The following is an 18658-nucleotide window of genomic DNA, read 5'->3' as shown; positions in this document are numbered from 1 at the left end:
GAGCAACTCTGTCAAAGAGCAGAACAGAAAAGGACTCCCACTGTCACATACATTCAGTCTGTAAACCAAACATAACAGATAGTGTGTGGAAGATGCTGTCACTGCATTACTGTGTCATGTTTCCTTTGTTTGTGATCACACTGAAAGGTAGGTTAAAGCAGGAAGAAGAAATGTCTCTAAAAGATCCTTGTGATCGAAATCACCTGAACAGGCGTTCAATCTTAAAAATGGTCTTTAACAACATTTATTTCTTCCTTTAGGTGTCAACTGCCAACAACTGACTGCAGTGAAGAATGAAGAGTCCAGTTTAGAAGGCAGCTCTGTGACTCTGACCTACACATACTCCAATAAAATTACCAGTAGTGATGATTTCTTCTGGTATCGGCAACATCCAGGAAAACGACCGGAGTTCCTCCTGTACATCTCAGGGTTGAACTCTTCAAGAGCAGCAGAGTCTCTGGAGTCAGTGACAAGGTTCTCCACGATACTATCTGGAGAAAAACATCTATATATGAAGATCTCCTCTGCTGCAGTGACAGACTCTGCTGTGTACTACTGTGCTGTGAAGCCCACAGTGACAGGAAACAGTAAAACTCTGTACAAAAACCTTTGGAGCAAAGACAAGAGAAAACTCCACAACATCCACTAGAGGGAGACACACTCTGTTACATTTCTGTGGTTTGTTAGGGTTCAGTCTTTGCAATGCTGAGAATAAAACAACAAAAGAAGAATGCAGAGCATGCCACAATAAACACGTGTTTACTGCACCACTTAAAAAGTATCACAACAGAGCAGCTGAAAAATACTCAATTGAACAAAGTTTTCTCCTTCTGCATTGCTGTTTTCTCTTTTAAGCTCATACAGTCCACATTCTTTTTTCTTCTTCAAGCTCTGAGTTTCAGCATTGCTCAGTTTCAGACATCACCTTGGGACATTAAAGTGCTTAGCCTTCTTTTGACTGGCTTCACATCAATACAGATGGAACTGTGAGGAAGGAACAGCACTTTAATTTACAGCTCCCAAAATTGCAATGTTTCAAAATTAGGAGGAGGTTATGGCAGATGCTGCTGGGGGGCTGTGCACAGAAGCTTCAGTTCTCCACTCAGTCACTTCAGTGCAGATAGCTGTCATCTGACTCTCTTCACTGTAGCTTCTGAATGGCTGCACTAATTTTTGCAAGTTTCTTTGCTCTTTGTTCACTCTTCCAGCTGATCTTACAGCTCAGCCAGTTTCCCCTACGTCTTGTATATTTAGTGTATTATACTTGTACATACCTGTTGTGTGTAAAGTTATTTTTGTCCATGCCCAATGGTTCAGAGCATTTTTGACCACATAAGGGAGACCAAAACTATATGAGGCAGGTGGTCATAATGTTATGCCTGATTGGTGTATTTGGAACGTGATGGAGCATTACAACATGAGACACCATCTAGAGATGGCATGAAGTTGTCAAACCACTGACACACAGTCTAACCTCTGGGTCAGACATGCCATACAATGAATATCCTAAACTGCAACTTTTGTGATTTGCTATTTGTGTTTTTCAGCTCTCATCGAAACCCGATTTACACTCTCCACTAAGTCACACAACCAAAAAGGAATACATTGGAACCCTCAGAGCACCTCCATCTGAAAAACAACAAACACTGACAATTTTATACATAAAAACCATTGAGGCCGATGATGATTTAAACCATCAATTTGAATAAGCAGCACTGAAAGAAATATTCTTAGTATCAAACTTCTTTGACCAAAGAAACTTTTATTGAAAACGCGCCTTTTACAACACATTGCTAAACATCTACACTTGGTTTGTGTTGCTTATAAGGCCTGAAACAACCAGACTAGGATGCAATCACGAAATACACAAAGACATTAAATGAATCAGCACGTTTGGAAGAAATCAGTAAAGAAACCACTTGGCACAGAGATCAGAGAGATAATGTACAATGCAGTGACTGTGCAGGAATTGGAACAGTTCAGAAGTTGTCTGAAAATCTTCAGGTTTGAAAAGCAAAAACAAACAGGCGATTCACTTTACTTCATTTTCCACAATGTAAACAAAAACAGGCTAAAAAAAACACAGCACAGTTAAACACACTGTATCTGTGGCAACATTTTACTTCATTTTCATTGAAAAGTGCACATCTGTTCACAGAAGTGGAGACTTTAAATGTGACATTCTCCAAAATGCTTTTTTCTTCATCCTTCCCAGCTAGCCTACATAAGCCGGGTTCACACTACAGGAGTTTTAAAATCCTGACAGATTATAAATTTGGGTTGCGTCATGATTTGAAAAATAATGGTACACTACAAGACATTATTAAGATTATTGTGCAAGACAGAGCAGTAGAGCAGTCTACCATGTAATGTGATCTTATGACAGAAATAGAAATAAAATGGAGATCATAGTTCAACAAGTTGCTATAACCTGAAGGCTACACTCCACACGTAATGCATGCAGACCGTTCAAGGAGCGTCTGCTTCAATAATCAAAGTGGTCACATCAGGCGTGAGAACAGAAAAATGAACCTGTTTCTATCAAGTAAGTAAGAAGCTACCACTGTGTTAATTAGGAAGTACTTGTTTGATTTATTTGAGTTTTGTCACATGACCGTGGCTCAGGCATACCTGATCAAGAGTGACACTGATGTCTGACATGTAGAGAAAGTGAAGACACACTCACCACAACACGGCAAAAAGCATCAGGTCACTCCAGTACCCCATGTCTCAGTCCACACATCTCCTGCAGTACATTTTCCAGAGATGGCCACCCTGAAAAACCCGATGCACTGCAGAGAGAAAGGCTGTCTTTGCTCGCAAACTGAACGCAACTGTTATTCAGCATTTCATACAAGTAAATAAGCATGACAGACTGTTCCTACAGACCTAAATGACGTTTTTAGTCCTACTTCCTAGTTTCAAGTGAAGGGTTTTTCATGTGTTGCTGCTTCGTACTGGCCCACTGGTCTTTTCAGATTTGCACTTTCACCCAAGAGCTACAGGGAATCAACAACTAGTTCCTAGATGTAGTATGGAGCAAGGAAAATTCAAAAACAGTCACAAAAAGTTAAACCAATTGCTGCACTGTTTGCATTTTGTTCTAATACAGCCAAGTTTAAGCATTGAAATTCACAGTTTTAAACACTGTTACACACTGGTGAATTTAATGCATTATATAGTAAAATAAAAACCATTGTCCTCATATGTGGACATAATTTACAAAAAAAAGACTTCCTGTTCAAATGTAGTTCTTAGTTTCTGTACTCATAAGATCCAACTGAGCCCAAATAGCCAGGGAAAATTCAAAATGCACTCCAAACAAAGCTCAGGTCTCATACAGATACAGAAAAGCGTAAAAATTGTTTTAAAAATTATTTTAATTAAAGTACCGGTAAACAGAAAAAAATACTTTGTAATAAACAGGGCTTCCCCCTGATCAGCCTGTAGCATTTATTTGCCCGTAGCCACCAGATAACAGTTGCTAAGTAAATTTTAGCTCTTATACAACTGGCCCACATAGTAAACGTCCAGCCCAAAATTTGTGTCCACATGATGACTACGCTATAAGAGCAGTCGTAATGGTAGTTTTCGTGCTCGCACAAATTACCCATGTTGCATAAACTCTGTGAAACGCTGCAGTTTCACAGAGCTGTGCTGGTTCCAAAACTATCACAAAGTGAAAGCTCACCGTCTGATTTTGCCACATCGATATGAGGTACATGCACTCCAGTTGCAGCTGGTAGAAAGGTTCTGTAGCACAATCACTCCAATAATGGTTTACATTCACCATGACGTAACACTTCAAAGACTTTACTGTGAGAAAAAAATACTAAATCACAAGGCTGAATGAGTGTGGATTAAAAATGATTGTCTATTCTTCAGCCGCAGCTGTCTCTATACTAAAACTGTTTCTAATAAACAGTTTTAGCATCCATAGTTGACGGCAGTTTCAAGGGCTGAAATGTTTAGCGTTACTGAGCAAAAGTATCAGCTAGTCTGGGTGATAGTGTGGTAATCATCCACACGCTAAGGGGTAAATCGGCCCGAAACTCCTGCCGTGCGAGTCTGGCTTCACATATTTGTCAACAGCTTATGTCTCTGACAGAGCTGTTTTAACAGGAGATAGATTAATTTATTAGAGTCAACTTCAGTTTTGTACAAATTTGTGCAGAGATTTGTGAAATGTTTGTGAACACTGGATTGATTCTATTCAGACATAAATATGCAGCCATTTTAATATAGTACAAAAGAGTAACAATCAATATGTAGCAGTCAATGCTGATACTGTGGTGAGGCACCAATAATAAATCAATGTACAGGAAACACTGTTATCTCTCATTGTGGCATGCAATGAACTCACAATTGTTGTTGAGTCTAAAAGCACTTTAAATCTGAAAGATCTACTTTCACGCTTGACTAATTTTTAAATGTTGTTACAAGTTTGGGTCCCACAGATTTTGGTATTTTAAGACGACTTCTGACCTGTGTGTGTTTTCACATGGCGAAACAAAATACTGCTTTGGTTGAAACTTTTCCCACATGTTTCACAGGAATACGGCTTCTCACCAGTGTGGATTCTCATATGACTTGTAAGTGCTGATCGGGCGGAAAATTTTTTCCACATGTGTTACAAAGGTACGGCCTCTCTCCTGTGTGGAGTCTCATGTGAATTTTCAAACTACGACTTACAGTAAAACTTTTCCCACATGTTTCGCAAGAATAAGGCTTCTCACCTGTGTGAGTTCTCATGTGGCGCAACAAAATACTGCTTTGACTGAAATTTCTCCCACAGGTTGTACAAGAATATGGCTTCTTACCTGTGTGGACAGCATCATGCCTTTCTAGTGCTGATAAGACAGTAAATCTTTTCCCACACGTGTTACAAAGGTACGGCTTCTCACCTGTGTGCGTTCTCATGTGGACAGTCAAATTGCTACAAAGACTGAAACCTTTTCCACATGTTTCGCAAGCAAACGGCTTCTCACCTGTGTGGATTCTCTGATGTTTCTTGAAATCTGACTTATATTTAAAGTCTTTTCCACAGAAGTCACATGTTAAAGTCTTTTTTCCTCTGCTAATATCGTAGTGACTCTCTGACATGGAAGAGTTGTCCACATTGTTACTGTGACCACTGTTTCCATGGTAGTGTCTGTTCTTTGGGTTTAGTTCTGAAATTGTAGATGAACCCGACTGAGTGTGCTCACTTTCCTCCTGATCTGGGCTCTCAGCCACAAGCGAGTTGTAAGACAGAAGCTGGTCACCATCTTGTTCTGGTTCACTGTGGTCACTTTCCTCATAAGTAACAGTCACCATAAAAGTATCACTCTCCTGCTTTAGTACAAGCTGCTCACTGTCCAGACTGATGCAGAATTCCTCCTGTTCCTCCTTAATCTGGGGTGGCTCTGGGTCCTCCTCGTCCACACTGGTGCAGAGTTCCTCCTGTTCTTCTTTAATCTGTCTAAGTATTAGGTCCTCCTGGTCTAGATTGGAAGTCTTGTCCTGGTTACAGAGCTGCTGCTCAACGAGAACCTCCTCCTTATAGACATGTTGCTGTGGGAGGTCTGGAGGGACAAAAGGACAGAAAAAAAGACAACAGTATTGTGATGTCAGGAAAATACAAATCTGAACAAATATAATACCTATAAAGTGAAGTGAAATAAATTTGTTTTGTTTTTTATTGGTTTGTTTGTTTTTGTCAATTTAATGTCTTAAAGCTTCATTATTTCTATAAATCTGACATGTGTGTTTGTGTTACTGTTTGATGCTGCTGGGTTTCAGTGAGAGAGTACAGCAACACTGTGCTCCAATATACTATTGAAAATATATGCTCATGTATTTTTGTCTAAACTAACATGACAGTGACAACAGAGATCTCTCCCTATACAATATATAAGGCGAGATCTCTGTTGTCATTGTCATGTTAGTAACGTCAGCCTGTTTTTCGCGGTGCACAAACTGCGCTGGCCGTTCGAACTCAGAAGTACGGATTTCCGAGAACGGAAGAAAGCATCGTTAATGTGCAATTGGAACACCGGCGTACTTGATCACATCATTACCCCGGCTCATCTACTCCGATTGTTTTTACCAGGGGTGTGAAACATAAGGCCTTCAGTCCAAAACCGGCCCGCCCGATGGTCTGTTTTGGTCTGTGGGATGACTTTACAAATTGTAAAAGTTACAGAGAAGACATTAACTGTAAATTGCAAAATTTGTAAAACTGTAAACTTTAAATAATTTCCAGACATTGACAAGTTGTTGTGATCATAAAGTAAAATAATAGATTGTTTAGTTCCAGATACCTGTGACTGAATGTTTTGTACCTTTGTTGATAAACTGTGATCTGGCAGTTGCAATGAACATGTGTAAATGATGAACCCTGGCATAATACTGTAGAAATTGAACTTGTTTTTCTTAAGAAATTTCAGGGTGATCATAATGTTTTGTAAAAGACGGTTCATTAAATGTGAACATTTTCAGAATGTACTTTTTGAACTAAAACAAAGGGAAAAGTTAGAATGGTGATGATTTAAGTTATTATGTTGCGGTTTTACAGGTGGGGCCGACTTGAGATCAAATTCGGCTTTATGTGGCCCATGGACTAAAATGAGTTTGACACCCCTGATCTTTACTGTGAAAAATAACAAATTGGAATCAGATAAAATAACACAGCTCTGCATCTTCATGTTGTAATTTAAAAACGGATATATAACTTTGCATTTCTATATAAACTATGTATGTATGTATGTACGTACATGTATATGTATACACACACACACACACACACACACACACACACACAGTTATTGGTTAAAGTTTGAGAACGACTGTTATAGAAGATGTTATCATGCTCTTTATTTCCTCATTAGTTGGCAAGTAGTCATCAAAAGATTCCAAACATCCCGATCAGGCAGCTGCTGGACCAGTTAATTAGAACTCTGAACATCTGTATAAGACAGCTGCTGTACAACTCAGACATAACTCCAAACATCTGGATCGGGCATCTTCTGCATCAAATTAAACTCTGAACATCTGAATCAGACAGCTGCTGCGCCAGTTACTCTGAACATCTGCATCAGACAGCCTCTGCGCCAGCGAATTCCAATTCCAAACATCTGGATCAGGCAGCTGCTGCACCATCTAATCTGAACTCTTGACATCTGGATCAGGCAGCTGATACACCAGTGAATTCCAATTCCAAACATCTGGATCAGACAGCTGCTGCACCAGCTAATCTGAACTCTAGTTAAACTGAAGCAGAGAGCTGCAGTACGTGCAGCGGCTCGGATCACTAACGTCGCGTTATTTAACGGATAATTTTACCGGGATTCATCATGTTTCACGTCCCTTTGGCTCTTAACATTTGCATCGACAGCTCGTGGAGCCAGTCGGTGGCCAACACTTACATTTAGAAGTAGAATCTTCCCCCGAAGAAGTTCCGCTTACGGAGTCCGCCATATTCTCAAACATCCGACCGTCACAGTTGTGCAATGAATCCTGGGAAATGAAGGACGCATTGGAAGGAGGCTTCGTCGCACCGCTGAGAGAAACCTCTTCATATCTATGGAAACCTCACCTGACCCCGTCCCCGGAGGAAGCAGCTCAAACTCGGACACAGCTGACGTGTTCTTCCGCCTAGTGTCACATTAAGAAGTTCCGATAGAAACACTGAGTTTTTCTTCTTCTTCTTATAAATTTCCGGCAGGCTGGAAGCCTTGCGGCACATTGCTGCCTCTCACGGGTCAGGGTGAGAATGCAGAAATCAGACTATTCCTACGTCCAAAGATGTAATCCTGTGGAGTTAACAAAATGAAGGACTGCGTTCACCGTCCAAAACACTGTATTACTGTAAGCTCCGCCTTCTTCATATTTTTTTTACTATCTCATTTAACTTTTTTTGCAAGTAGAATAAATCTGAATTTATCAGCAGTAAAGAAAAAGATATAAGGACACATTTGAAACAATGGCTATCGAGGCAACTCTAAAGAGATGCATAAAAAATAACTACATTATTATTATTATTATTATTATTATTATGCTGCATTTTAACTTCCAGTGTCTTGACTTTCACTTAGGTCTTGAAAAAACTAACCCCAATTATTTCACCGTAAGTCATTTCATGAAAAGCTGCTCATTGGGTCTTTGGATTCGTTGGGCTATTCAGATTTATAATATTGCAGATTTTTAACCTGAATGGATTACATTTAGTCAGATTTATTTACATAATCAGTATTATTGTGGGGCTGCGTAGTGACGTAGTGGTTAGCACTATCGCCTTGCAGCAAGAAGATCCCGGGCTCGAGTCCCGGCCTGAGCCCGGGATCTTTCTGCATGGAGTTTGCATGTTCTCCCTGTGCATGCGTGGGTTTTCTCCGGGTACTCCTGCTTCCTCCCACAGTCCAAAAATATGCTGAGGTTAATTGATTACTCTAAATTGCCCGTAGGTGTGAATGTGAGTGTGATTGTTTGTCTGTATATGTAGCCCTGTGACAGACTGGTGACCTGTCCAGGGTGTCCCCTGCCTTCACCCGAGTCCGGGTACTCCGGCTTCCTCCCACGGTCCAAAAATATCCATCCATTCTCTATACACCGCTTTATCCTCACTAGGGTCGCGGGGGGTGCTGGAGCCTATCCCAGCTGACTCGGGCGAAGGCAGGGGTTAGGGACTGTGGGAGGAAGCCGGAGTACCTGGAGAAAACCCACACATGCACAGGGAGAACATGCAAACTCCATGTAGAAAGATCCCAGGACGTGAACCGGGGATCTTCTTGCTGCAAGGCAAAAGTGCTGTCACTGTGCAGCCCTGGTCCAAAAATATGCTGAGGTTAACTGATTACTCTAAATTGCCCGTAGGTGTGAATGTGAGTGTGATTGTGTGTCTGTATATGTAGCCCTGCGACAGACTGGCGACCTGTCCAGGGTGTCCCCTGCCTTCGCCCGAGTCAGCTGGGATAGACTCCAGCACCCCCTGCGACATATGGATAAAGCGGTGTATAGAGAATGGATGGATGGAGTATTATTGTAGGTTCTCAACTGTAATTTTAATAATAATTGTGTGTCTGGAGGGCGTTTTTGCTCAACATACTAACTATATGTATCTTGAAAACTATATACTGAGATCCTATCAACAAATGACACAGATGATCTATGTGATAAATGATGAAATAGCACAAAATCCTCGTCAAAACAGCAGAAGCTGAAACACAGCTCAATACAGGTTTTTTAAAAATATTTTTCCTGTGCTTATCTGTGTGTATTAGTTCATATCAGCACACCCAGCTTGTACAAATGTGCCGCTTCAAACATGATAATGTTGGTGAGGTCTTTTAGTCTGACTCAGAAATGTGTTTCATTGGTCCGTTATAAACAAAATGCACATTTCCTTCAGCAATACATTTAAAGCATTTAATGAAGCAGTTGATGAGCCCACAGAGATTAGAAGTGGTTTCTCATTTTAACCACAATGTGAGCAAAGATCTTTCAAGGCTGTAGCTTTCACAGCTTTGGATTTTGGTCAGTATTTGTGTGCAGGTTGGATTTTAAGTCACACATGAAATCAGAGATGTTGGCTTCTGTTGTCATGTATTCCCAATGTTAATCTTCAAATCAGTGGTCAGATTTTTAGGTGTGATTATGAATCAATGTGACAAACATTATGAGCAATCATACTAAATATTAAATAATACAAACACCTGCTTTATTTCAAAATGATTTGATCTCTGATCATGTTTCATAATGAGTGCAGCATCAGTGTCATTTCTGAATCTTCCATCAGCCTGAATGGAAGCAGAGCACAGCCAGAGGAGGAGCTACACAACTGAATATGAAAGGCTTCATGTTGGAGCTGAAGAGCTGCTGTGTTCTCTCTATTGTTCATTCAGTACAAATGAACATAATGTTACTGCTTCTCATCTGGATGATGATCGTCTCCTTTCAAACTGGTAAGTCATAAGATGGAGCGAGATGTAAAATGAGGAGACACAAATGGAAATATATAGATGTTGTTTGAATAGATTCATTTTTTATATAATTAAATGTCTTGGTGAAATCTATGTTTGTTGTTTTCAGGATCCTCTGAGGATGTTCTAACTCCATTTAAAGATGTATTGATGGCTTTGGAAGGAGAATCTGTGACTCTCTCCTGTAATTATTCAGGCTCGGTTGACTACCTCTACTGGTACCAACAGAAGTCCAGTTCATCTCCACATCTTCTCATCACAGCATATTCAGAGAAAACAGAAAAGTTGTCTGTCAGACATGACAGACAATCAAAGGAGCTTCATCTGAACATCTCCTCTGCTGCAGTGACAGACTCTGCTGTGTACTACTGTGCTATGGAGCCCACAGTGACAGGAAACTGCTAAACTCTGTACAAAAACACATGGACAAGCTGCTGGAAGCCTTTTCACCACTCTTGAACTAGACCTTTTAGCTCCACTAGAGGGCCACATTAAGAAAGAGGTGCCACATGACTCCTACACTCCTTCAACCTTTGTGTCAATAAAAAGTGATGCTGTGAAGAGAGCAAATCACAGACTGAAGGTTAAACTTCAACTAGTTTCTACTGCTGCTTTAATCCTTGTTATACACATGGAACATTGGCTGTGGATTATTCTTGCTGCTCTTCTCTTTGGTGAGTTAGAAAGATCAAGAAAACCTATTTACAGCTGTTAATTGTTGACCTTCAATCAGTCATCTTTATTGATTTATGTCTTCATCTGCCTCTTCTGTTCTTCTCCAGAGTGTAAAGGAGAAGACAAAGTAACACAGCCATCAGGAGATGTCATTGCTGCTGAAGGAGACACAGTTACACTGGACTGTAGTTTTGAGACCAGTAGAGCAAGTCCCACTTTGTTCTGGTACAAACAAGAGGTAAACGATTACCCAAAGTACATGATGAAAACTTACTCGACATCAGTGGAAAAAGCTCCAGAGATCCAGAAAGACAGATTTGATGCTAAAATTGACAATAAATCAGTCCCTCTGAAGATCCAGAAGCTTCAACTGTCTGACTCTGCTGTGTACTACTGTGCTCTGAGGCCCACAGTGACAGGAAACAGTAAGACTCTGTACAAAAACCTTTGGAGCAAAGACAACAGAAAACTCCACAACATCCACTAGAGGGAGACACACTCTGTTAAAGCTCTGATTTGTGAGTTACTGAAATGATGACAAAGACGACAGAGAAATGAAGCAGTGAAGATCGGACACACTTTTTTTAATTTGCAGTTCAGCATCTGTGAGTGAGTGGAACAAAAATTTACACATTTCAACTGCTATGTTTCCTTAGTAGGAATCCTCCCAAGACACATCTGCAAACATCTGCACTATCAATGGATGGCGACTGACATCAAAGAACGCTGCACAGGAGACTCTGTAATGAGCCGATTCACCAACAACTGTCTTTAAAACACTTCATGACTCGTCTGATGACAACACTGGAAACAGGACTCAATCTTTCAGTGTTAAACTGTACTCAAGACACAAGTCTGAACTAATCACATATTAAACTGGGATGTCTTTGTATTCCTCCATGTTCCTCTATTTACCCAATAACACCATCACACTCCGTCCTCCTACTGAGAATCTGTTCAGAGGAACACAAGTCAGAATGGTGTCCTGTTTCAATGACTGTATGAACATGTGTACTTTGTGTTCATAGTAATCTTTGACACTTTGGTGAATAACTGCTGGATGCTGCTGTGTTTGTGCAGAACACCAATTTTCGCAAAGAGCAATATTGTAGATGTTAATCTGGATCTGGACTGAGCTCTGACACTCATTTCTCAACCCGAAAGGTTGGATCATAACGGGGGAACTTACTTTTTTCACAGGAGTGATATAGGTTTTCAATAAATCTTAAAGAAATCACCATTTAAAAAATGCGTTATATGGGTTATCTTAATTATTCAAGACATGTAAATGTTAGTTTGATGATCTGGAACATGTAAGAAACATGCAAAAAAAGAAGATTTCTGTAGGGTGGGAAATACTTGTGTATGAAATTGTATATTAGATTGTACTAATAAAATAAGAGTCCTAAAATAAAACCAGACACAGAGAATGGTTAACGAATAATGCATTCAAAGTAAAGTGCTTTAAGTCAAAGTAATCATTTTCTCTGCTAATCTTTATTAAAAAATACATCATCAAAAAATGACACTTCCTGTCCTTAGATTCTGTCCAAGAACTTCAACTTACTCTGATCAATCCAGTGTTGTCAAGTATCACAGGTCTCTTTGGTCTAACTGACACAAGCAGTGATTAAAGAGGCTGATACCTGATATTATAATTGATGACATCAAAAGATATTTCCAGATCACATCAGCCAAAAATCAACATCATGTGTACGGTAACACTAACAGAACATTAGTGCTGTGTAAGCTTACATTTTATTACATTTAAACAGGTTGATATTAGTCTCCAGTGCAATCATTCAATAAACAGGAACAAACAGAACAAGAAACATCTCAGAAATAGGACATTATACTTGTCAGACTGGATTATTGCTCATCTGTTAGGTACATTCTAAGATGGTATCTGAATGAAGCCTTACTGTCAGATGGGGAGGGGGCAGCTATTCCAAAGTTTGATGGCATGATAGATAACTGCCTTTTTCAAAGCATCAGATTTTGGGCATGGTAATGTAATATGAGCATCTTCTGCTAATCTAGTGGAATGACTGAATCTGACTACATCTGATAATTTGATTGTGTAAAAACTCAGGTTTGGTGGAATAAAGAGTGTTGCTAAAGAATATGACTGTACTTAAAGAAACCCTTTTCCCTACTTTTTGACCATGAGAGTTTACAATGCATACTTTCTGTGTTGACTCTGATGGGGAAATGTAAAACAAGTCTGGCGGCTCTATTCTGGGCAATTTGTAGTTTGTTCAGCAGACCTTTTGATGCAGAGGACCACAGGGGTGAGCAATAGTCCAGGTGACTTAGAATTAAGGATTTAACTACCTGACCCAAAATGTGTTCAGTAACATAAGGAAGGCATTTTCTCACCATAGAGATGCCATTACCCATTTTCTTAAATATTGTGTCAATGTGTTCTGACCATTTCAACTGGCTACCTATTATAACGCCTAATAATTAAACCTTATCAACCTGTTCAAAGGGCTGCACAGTGACGTAGTGGTTAGCACTTTCGCCTTCCAGCAAGAAGATCCCCGGTTCAAATCCCGGCCTGGGCCTGGGAGCTTTCTGCATGGAGTTTGCATGTTCTCCCTGTGCATGTGTGGGTTTTCTCCGGGTACTCCGGCTTCCTCCCACAGTCCAAAAATATGCTGAGGTTAATTGATGACTCTAAATTGCCCGTAGGTGTGAATGTGAGTGTGATTGTTTGTCTGTATATGTAGCCCTGTGACAGACTGGTGACCTGTCCAGGGTGTCCCCTGCCTTCACCAGAGTCAGCTGGGATAGACTCCAGCAGCCCCTGCGACCCTAGTGAGGATAAAGCGGTGTATAGAGAATGGATGGAACCTGTTCAAAGGTTTGATCAGTTTCACTGGTGACTGAGAAACAGCAGACTCTGAAACATTTCTTCTCCCTACAGGTCAGAATTCCTTGTGTGTTGAAAACTATTTCATTATTTTCAGCTTTACATAAAATATGACTCATTTTCCAAATTATCTCAGACATGTGGAGTCCAACATAAAAAGATTAAATAAAGAATAGGTTCAAAATAATGAAAATAAAAATAAAGAAAAACAGGTTCTTGTCTCTCATCTGTGTTTTTTTGCACCCTGCTGGTAGTGGAGCACCAGGGAGAGTTTCCAGTGACCAGCTGATTATAGACCTCACCATCAGAACCATAAATATCAAACATCAACCTTTAAACTGTAATAACTCTCAGATTAGAGCTTAGTTCTCAAATGTTTCAGGAATACAGCCTCTCATCTGCATGGATTTTAAAGTGGACATCTAAGAATATGACTTCACATCTGTGTTTCCACGTGTTACAAACATTACAACTTCTCACCTGTGTGGACTGTTTTATGACTTCTAAATGCTGAAAGGTCACTAAATCTTTACCCCCCTGTTACAAAGGTTGGGTTTCTCATCTGTGTGGACTCTCATGTGGCTCAAGAGGGACCTTTTATAACGGAAGCTTTTCCCACAGGTGTTACAACAATACGGCTTCTCACCTGTGTGGATTCTCATGTGGACTTTCAAATTACCATTTTGAATGAAATTTTGGCCACAAATTTTACAAGAAAGCGACCTCTCACCCGTGTGGACCTTCATGTGGTCTTTAAAATGAGTAGAGCGAACGAAACGTTTCTCACAGATTTTACAAGCATACAGCTTCTGCCCCGTGTGGCCCTTCATGTGGACTCTGAAATTACTACGCTGAGTGAAACTTTTGTCACAGATTTTACAATAATGCAGATTCTGATCTTTGTGAATTGCTCTGTGCATTTGGAACGCCACAAGATCAGAAAACCTTTTTCCACAGACTTGACAAAGGTACAGCTTCTCGCCTGTGTGAGTTCTCATGTGATTAGTCACATGTTGACTTCGAGTGAAACTTTTCCCACACGTTTCACAAGTAAATGGCTTCTCACCTGTGTGGATTTTGTAATGTCTCTTGAAATTGAACTTACATTTAAAGGCTTTTCCACAGACATCACACATTTCAGTCTTTTTCCCTGTGTCAGCATCGCAGTGAATCTGTGATATAGAAGAGCTTTCAACATTATTACTGTGACTGCTGTTTCTGTCATGTGTCTTCATCACCAAATTGTTTGTTGAGCCAGAGTTTGGACGCTTGCTTCCTTCCTGGTCTGAGCTCTCAGCTAAACGAGATCTATGACTGAGGAGTTGTCCACTAATTGGTTCTGGTTCACTGCAATCACTTTCTTCATGAGCAGAAATCCCAATAAAGGCATCAAGCTGCTCTCTCTCCTGACTGCAGTAGAGTTCCTTCTGTTCCTCTTTAATCTGTGGAAGGATGTCCTGGTCTCGGCTGATACAGAGTTTCTCCTGTGCTTCTTTAATCTGCGGACGGTCTGGATCCTTCTGATCCAAACAGAAGCTCCTCTCCTGTTTACAGTACGAGTGGTCAGTGAAAACCTGCTCCTCATAAATATGTTGCTGTTGAAGGTCTGCAGGGAAAAACAAACACAAGAAAAAAATCAGCCACACCTATGTTGAGCATAAACATACAAGTTTGAATTATTGGCAAAGTGTCAAAATAATAAATGATCTGCATGAACCAGAGTCAGAGTGACTTCTGAGTTGATACTCTTCTTCACAAAGCTCACTATACAACCATTCAGACAGCAGCTTCCTAGTTTTAGACCGTGCTGATAATTACACTTGTCAGCTGTGACAGAAAACAGCTGATTGCACTCAGTGATGATTATATGAAAGGCATAACAACCATTACTCTGTAACACTGCTGTAAAATCAGAGAGGACTCAATGTTTCTGTAGTTCCAATTACTCCAACAGAATGAGATGTCTTCTCTGTTCAAAGCATCAGCTGATCGCGTCAGTTTCAGCAGACAGAATATCAGAATTAAAATGTTATTCAGATCATACAACCCTGTAAACAAAAAAAAATCAAGACACTGAAAAACAAACAGAAACGAAATGTGAATATTGGTAAATTATTTCAATCATGTTTTTGCATAAAATACGAAATAAACAACATATTAAATTTGGAAACCAAGAAAATTAGATTTTTGAGAAAGACGTCCTTATTTTAAAATCGATGCCAGCAAGATGTTTAAGAAAACACACATCTGTGAACTGTGTGGAGGACATGGGGGGGTAAAAATAGCAACAATCATTAGCCTACTGGAAATGCACTGAAAGATGTCAGACAAGTGTCAATCTGTCTAAAACCAAAGATGGACTGACAGACACAAATTTGAAAGTTGTCTAGAATATATGTTTTGGCCAGTTCTGATCAGAGTATGAACAGCTCAGCTATTGGTAACATTACAGGCGCATCTGCTAACAAGCACATTAGGACAGACTTTAAGCCACGTTTGATTTTAAAAGTACTGGAGGATAGATAAATACTATGAATGAAAAAAGCCAACAAGAAAAAAAAGACTCTTCCAAAGTACACCTGTTCCCACATATCAGTGAACCTAAAAGAAACATGACTGCTTTGTAAGAATTCAAGCCGGTTTCCCCTGAGACTATGCACACTGTGGGTTTAATATCACATGTTTAGGAAAGGGATGCACTCATGCCATTTATGACAGTCTTCAAAATAACTGTCATATAAGGCTGATAAGGATCCTACATGAATCACATTAATTAGTTAGTTCCATCAGAGCAACACAGTTTTACATACCTATTCTGTGTAACTTTATTTGGAGATTCTTGGTGATATTAAATGGTCTGCGGTGACAATCAGTCGCTTCTTCATAATGGCCAATTGTGTCTTCAGAGATACTGAATTTTTCTCTTGCCAATTCTTCACATTTAGACTTGTACTGAACTAGCATAAAGCTATCTGCTTTCTGACTCGTATCTGCTGCTGCCGTCTGTCCAGACTGCTGTCTGTCCAGACTGTTGCAGAGTTCCTCATGTTCCTCTTTGAGCTCTGGAGGCTCTAGGTCTTCTTGATCCAGATTGGTGCAGATTTCCATGTGTTCCTCTTTCATCTGTGGAGGCTCTGGATCCTCCTGGTCCACACTGGAGTTCCTCTCCTGGTTACAGACATTCTGCTCAGCAGGAACCTCCTCCTCCTTACAGATCTGTTGCAGCGGGAGTTCTGGATGGACAAAGGGACACAAGAAAAATGTTACTAATGTGATGCTAGTTAAATACGCACTTCCATCTGTTGATGCTCTTCATCTTATCCAGATTCTGTTTTGTGGCAGGGCATTCCACACATCCACCCAGAAGTCTGACTTTTACACTGTGATGACGGCATGATTTAGTTAAATCACGAGGGCTGAACAATGAACCAATTTTGATAGGAAATTACAAAATGAAAAAATGCACTTAGCAAATCACAAAGGTTACAATTCAGGACATGTGAGGTAAAGTTACTAAATAAGATGGATACTGTTGTTCAGTTTTATTGTGAAGGGGCTGATGTTTTAAGAGGCTGTCTATGCTCACTGATTGCTTTATAATATGTGGTTCAACAAACCAAAGCAGTCTCATCATATTTATTAATTATTTGCAGCACATCTGACCCCAGTTTAGACTTTGAGTTCACAGTTTTACAGATTCATGTGTCCTCTTAGTGTGACAGTCACACATTGGATGGTGGTTTCTGTGGTAATGTTACATTAGATGCTGTAAATCTATTACACAGTAAATAATGAATATTGATTTGAAACGTGACTTTTAAAAAACATTATAAGTCAAACCAAAATATTGATCAGAATATTTGCAATTTGATTCACCCTCCAAATTGTTTAGCATTTGTTAGCTCAGATTCTTTATTTTTCACAGCAATCACTACTTCAGTTTTTTTGTGTTTAATACAAAGTGTGTGTTTAATGTTTCTGTTTTTAAAAACAGATTAATTCATGTTGTTTCTGTCAGAACAACAATTGCTGCTGTAATTTCTGTTTGAAGCTAAAAATAAATGTAACTCCAAGCTCTATTTAGGATCCTACAGTCTGATTCATTTATTAGTTCATCACAGATCTACATACCTGTTGTGTGCAACGTTATTTGTAATTTCCAGTTGTTATCCTCTTCGTTACAGATCTCTACCTGTGGGAGGACTGGGTGGACAAAGGGACACAAGAAAAATGTTACTAATGTGATGCTAGTTAAACACGCACTACCATCTATTTATTATCTTCAATTTATCATCATGATTCTTATTTATCAGTTAACTCATTCAGACCATCACAGTTCTACAAACCTGCTGTGTGTTGTGTTATCTGTGGTTTCCAGATGTTATCCAGCAGTCTGCGCTGACGATCGATCTCCTCCTCGTACTGGACGATGGTTTTCTCAAACTCTCTGAATATTTCTTCAGCAGCAGCAGTTAGTCGCTCGTTGATCAACTCTCTCAGATTCTGGACTGAACTCATCGTTACTTCATCTGAACAAATATTCATCTGAGACACTACAAAAAGACCGTCTTCCAGCTCAGCCCACACATCGGGAGAACTCACGCTGCTGGAGCATTTTATTTGTGTATTTCCGCCTGGTGTCACGCAGTGAAGCTCCGTCAGAAACAGCGAGGGTAACTTTTGTTCCGCCTTGTTCCTCTATCTCTCTCAACATTCAGATTTAGATGAAAGAGATGTGATGTGATGTGATGTGAAGTATTTCCAACCACTGGTGCTAAAATGGAGGTCAGCTGGTTAGCAACCACGACTGATTTCAATTCAATTTGATTCAATTCAATATCTTAACTGTCGTTGCAACCTGTGCAATGAAATGAAGTGGCAATCTTAAGAGAAACAGTGCAAGTTAAAAAAAAAAAAAGTTCATAATCATCACATAATATAAAATATACACTAAAAACACACATTTCAGACAGACTCAACCAGACGTCTACATTCAACAGATATTGTACAATCCCAAATAGTACAATTGTATTTGCATATGCAAATACAATGCATGGAAAACATCCACAACAGTTTGTTGCAGATGTTGAAGGACCCCAGTCTCCTTAGGAAGTACAGACCACTCTGTACTTTCCTGTAGATGCTGTCA

The 18658-nt window shown here is 39.8% G+C and overlaps 2 protein-coding genes across 3 annotated transcripts in view; both read right to left on the bottom strand.

Annotated features, from left to right (window-relative positions):
• Positions 1-4498: 4498 nt before the first annotated feature.
• On the bottom strand, positions 4499-7606 carry LOC110972638 (zinc finger protein 664-like). The gene is made up of 2 exons (XM_022223004.2): positions 7407-7606; positions 4499-5564 (listed from the first exon to the last, which is right to left on the bottom strand). Exons 1-2 carry the CDS (start codon positions 7468-7470, stop codon positions 4582-4584), a joined length of 1047 nt encoding a protein of 348 aa, XP_022078696.2. The 5' UTR covers positions 7471-7606; the 3' UTR covers positions 4499-4581.
• A 4506-nt stretch (positions 7607-12112) lies between these two features.
• Positions 12113-18658, bottom strand: part of LOC127535335 (zinc finger protein 239-like) — a 46967-nt gene continuing 40421 nt past the window's right edge. Inside the window, exons 1-4 of one of the 2 annotated variants that reach the window (XM_051953142.1) lie at positions 17856-18280; positions 17641-17712; positions 16320-16742; positions 12113-15115 (exon numbers count right to left, since the gene is read on the bottom strand). In XM_051953142.1, coding sequence (XP_051809102.1) covers positions 14031-15115; positions 16320-16742; positions 17641-17712; positions 17856-18054 — 1779 coding nt within the window. In that variant the 5' untranslated portion in view covers positions 18055-18280 and the 3' untranslated portion in view covers positions 12113-14030. Of the gene's footprint in view, positions 15116-16319; positions 16743-17640; positions 17713-17855; positions 18281-18658 lie in introns of those variants that run through there. The other variant, XM_051953144.1, reaches the window with a different exon arrangement.

Source organism: Acanthochromis polyacanthus, chromosome 9, assembly GCF_021347895.1.
Source record: "Acanthochromis polyacanthus isolate Apoly-LR-REF ecotype Palm Island chromosome 9, KAUST_Apoly_ChrSc, whole genome shotgun sequence".
NCBI classification, from domain to species: Eukaryota; Metazoa; Chordata; class Actinopteri; family Pomacentridae; genus Acanthochromis; species Acanthochromis polyacanthus.
The sequence above is the reverse complement of the archived record's forward strand: the minus strand, read 5'-3'. Positions and strand labels throughout refer to the sequence as shown.

What these genes read in the sequence shown, in the direction of transcription:
- LOC110972638 (XM_022223004.2), bottom strand. Translation starts at nt 7,470, where the DNA reads ATGTTTGAGAATATGGCGGACTCCGTAAGCGGAACTTCTTCGGGGGAA. An exon ending in GGAAGATTCTACTTCTAAAT is followed by an intron (nt 5,565 to 7,406) that starts GTAAGTGTTGGC and finishes TTGTCCCTCCAG; the next exon opens with ACCTCCCACAGCAACATGTC.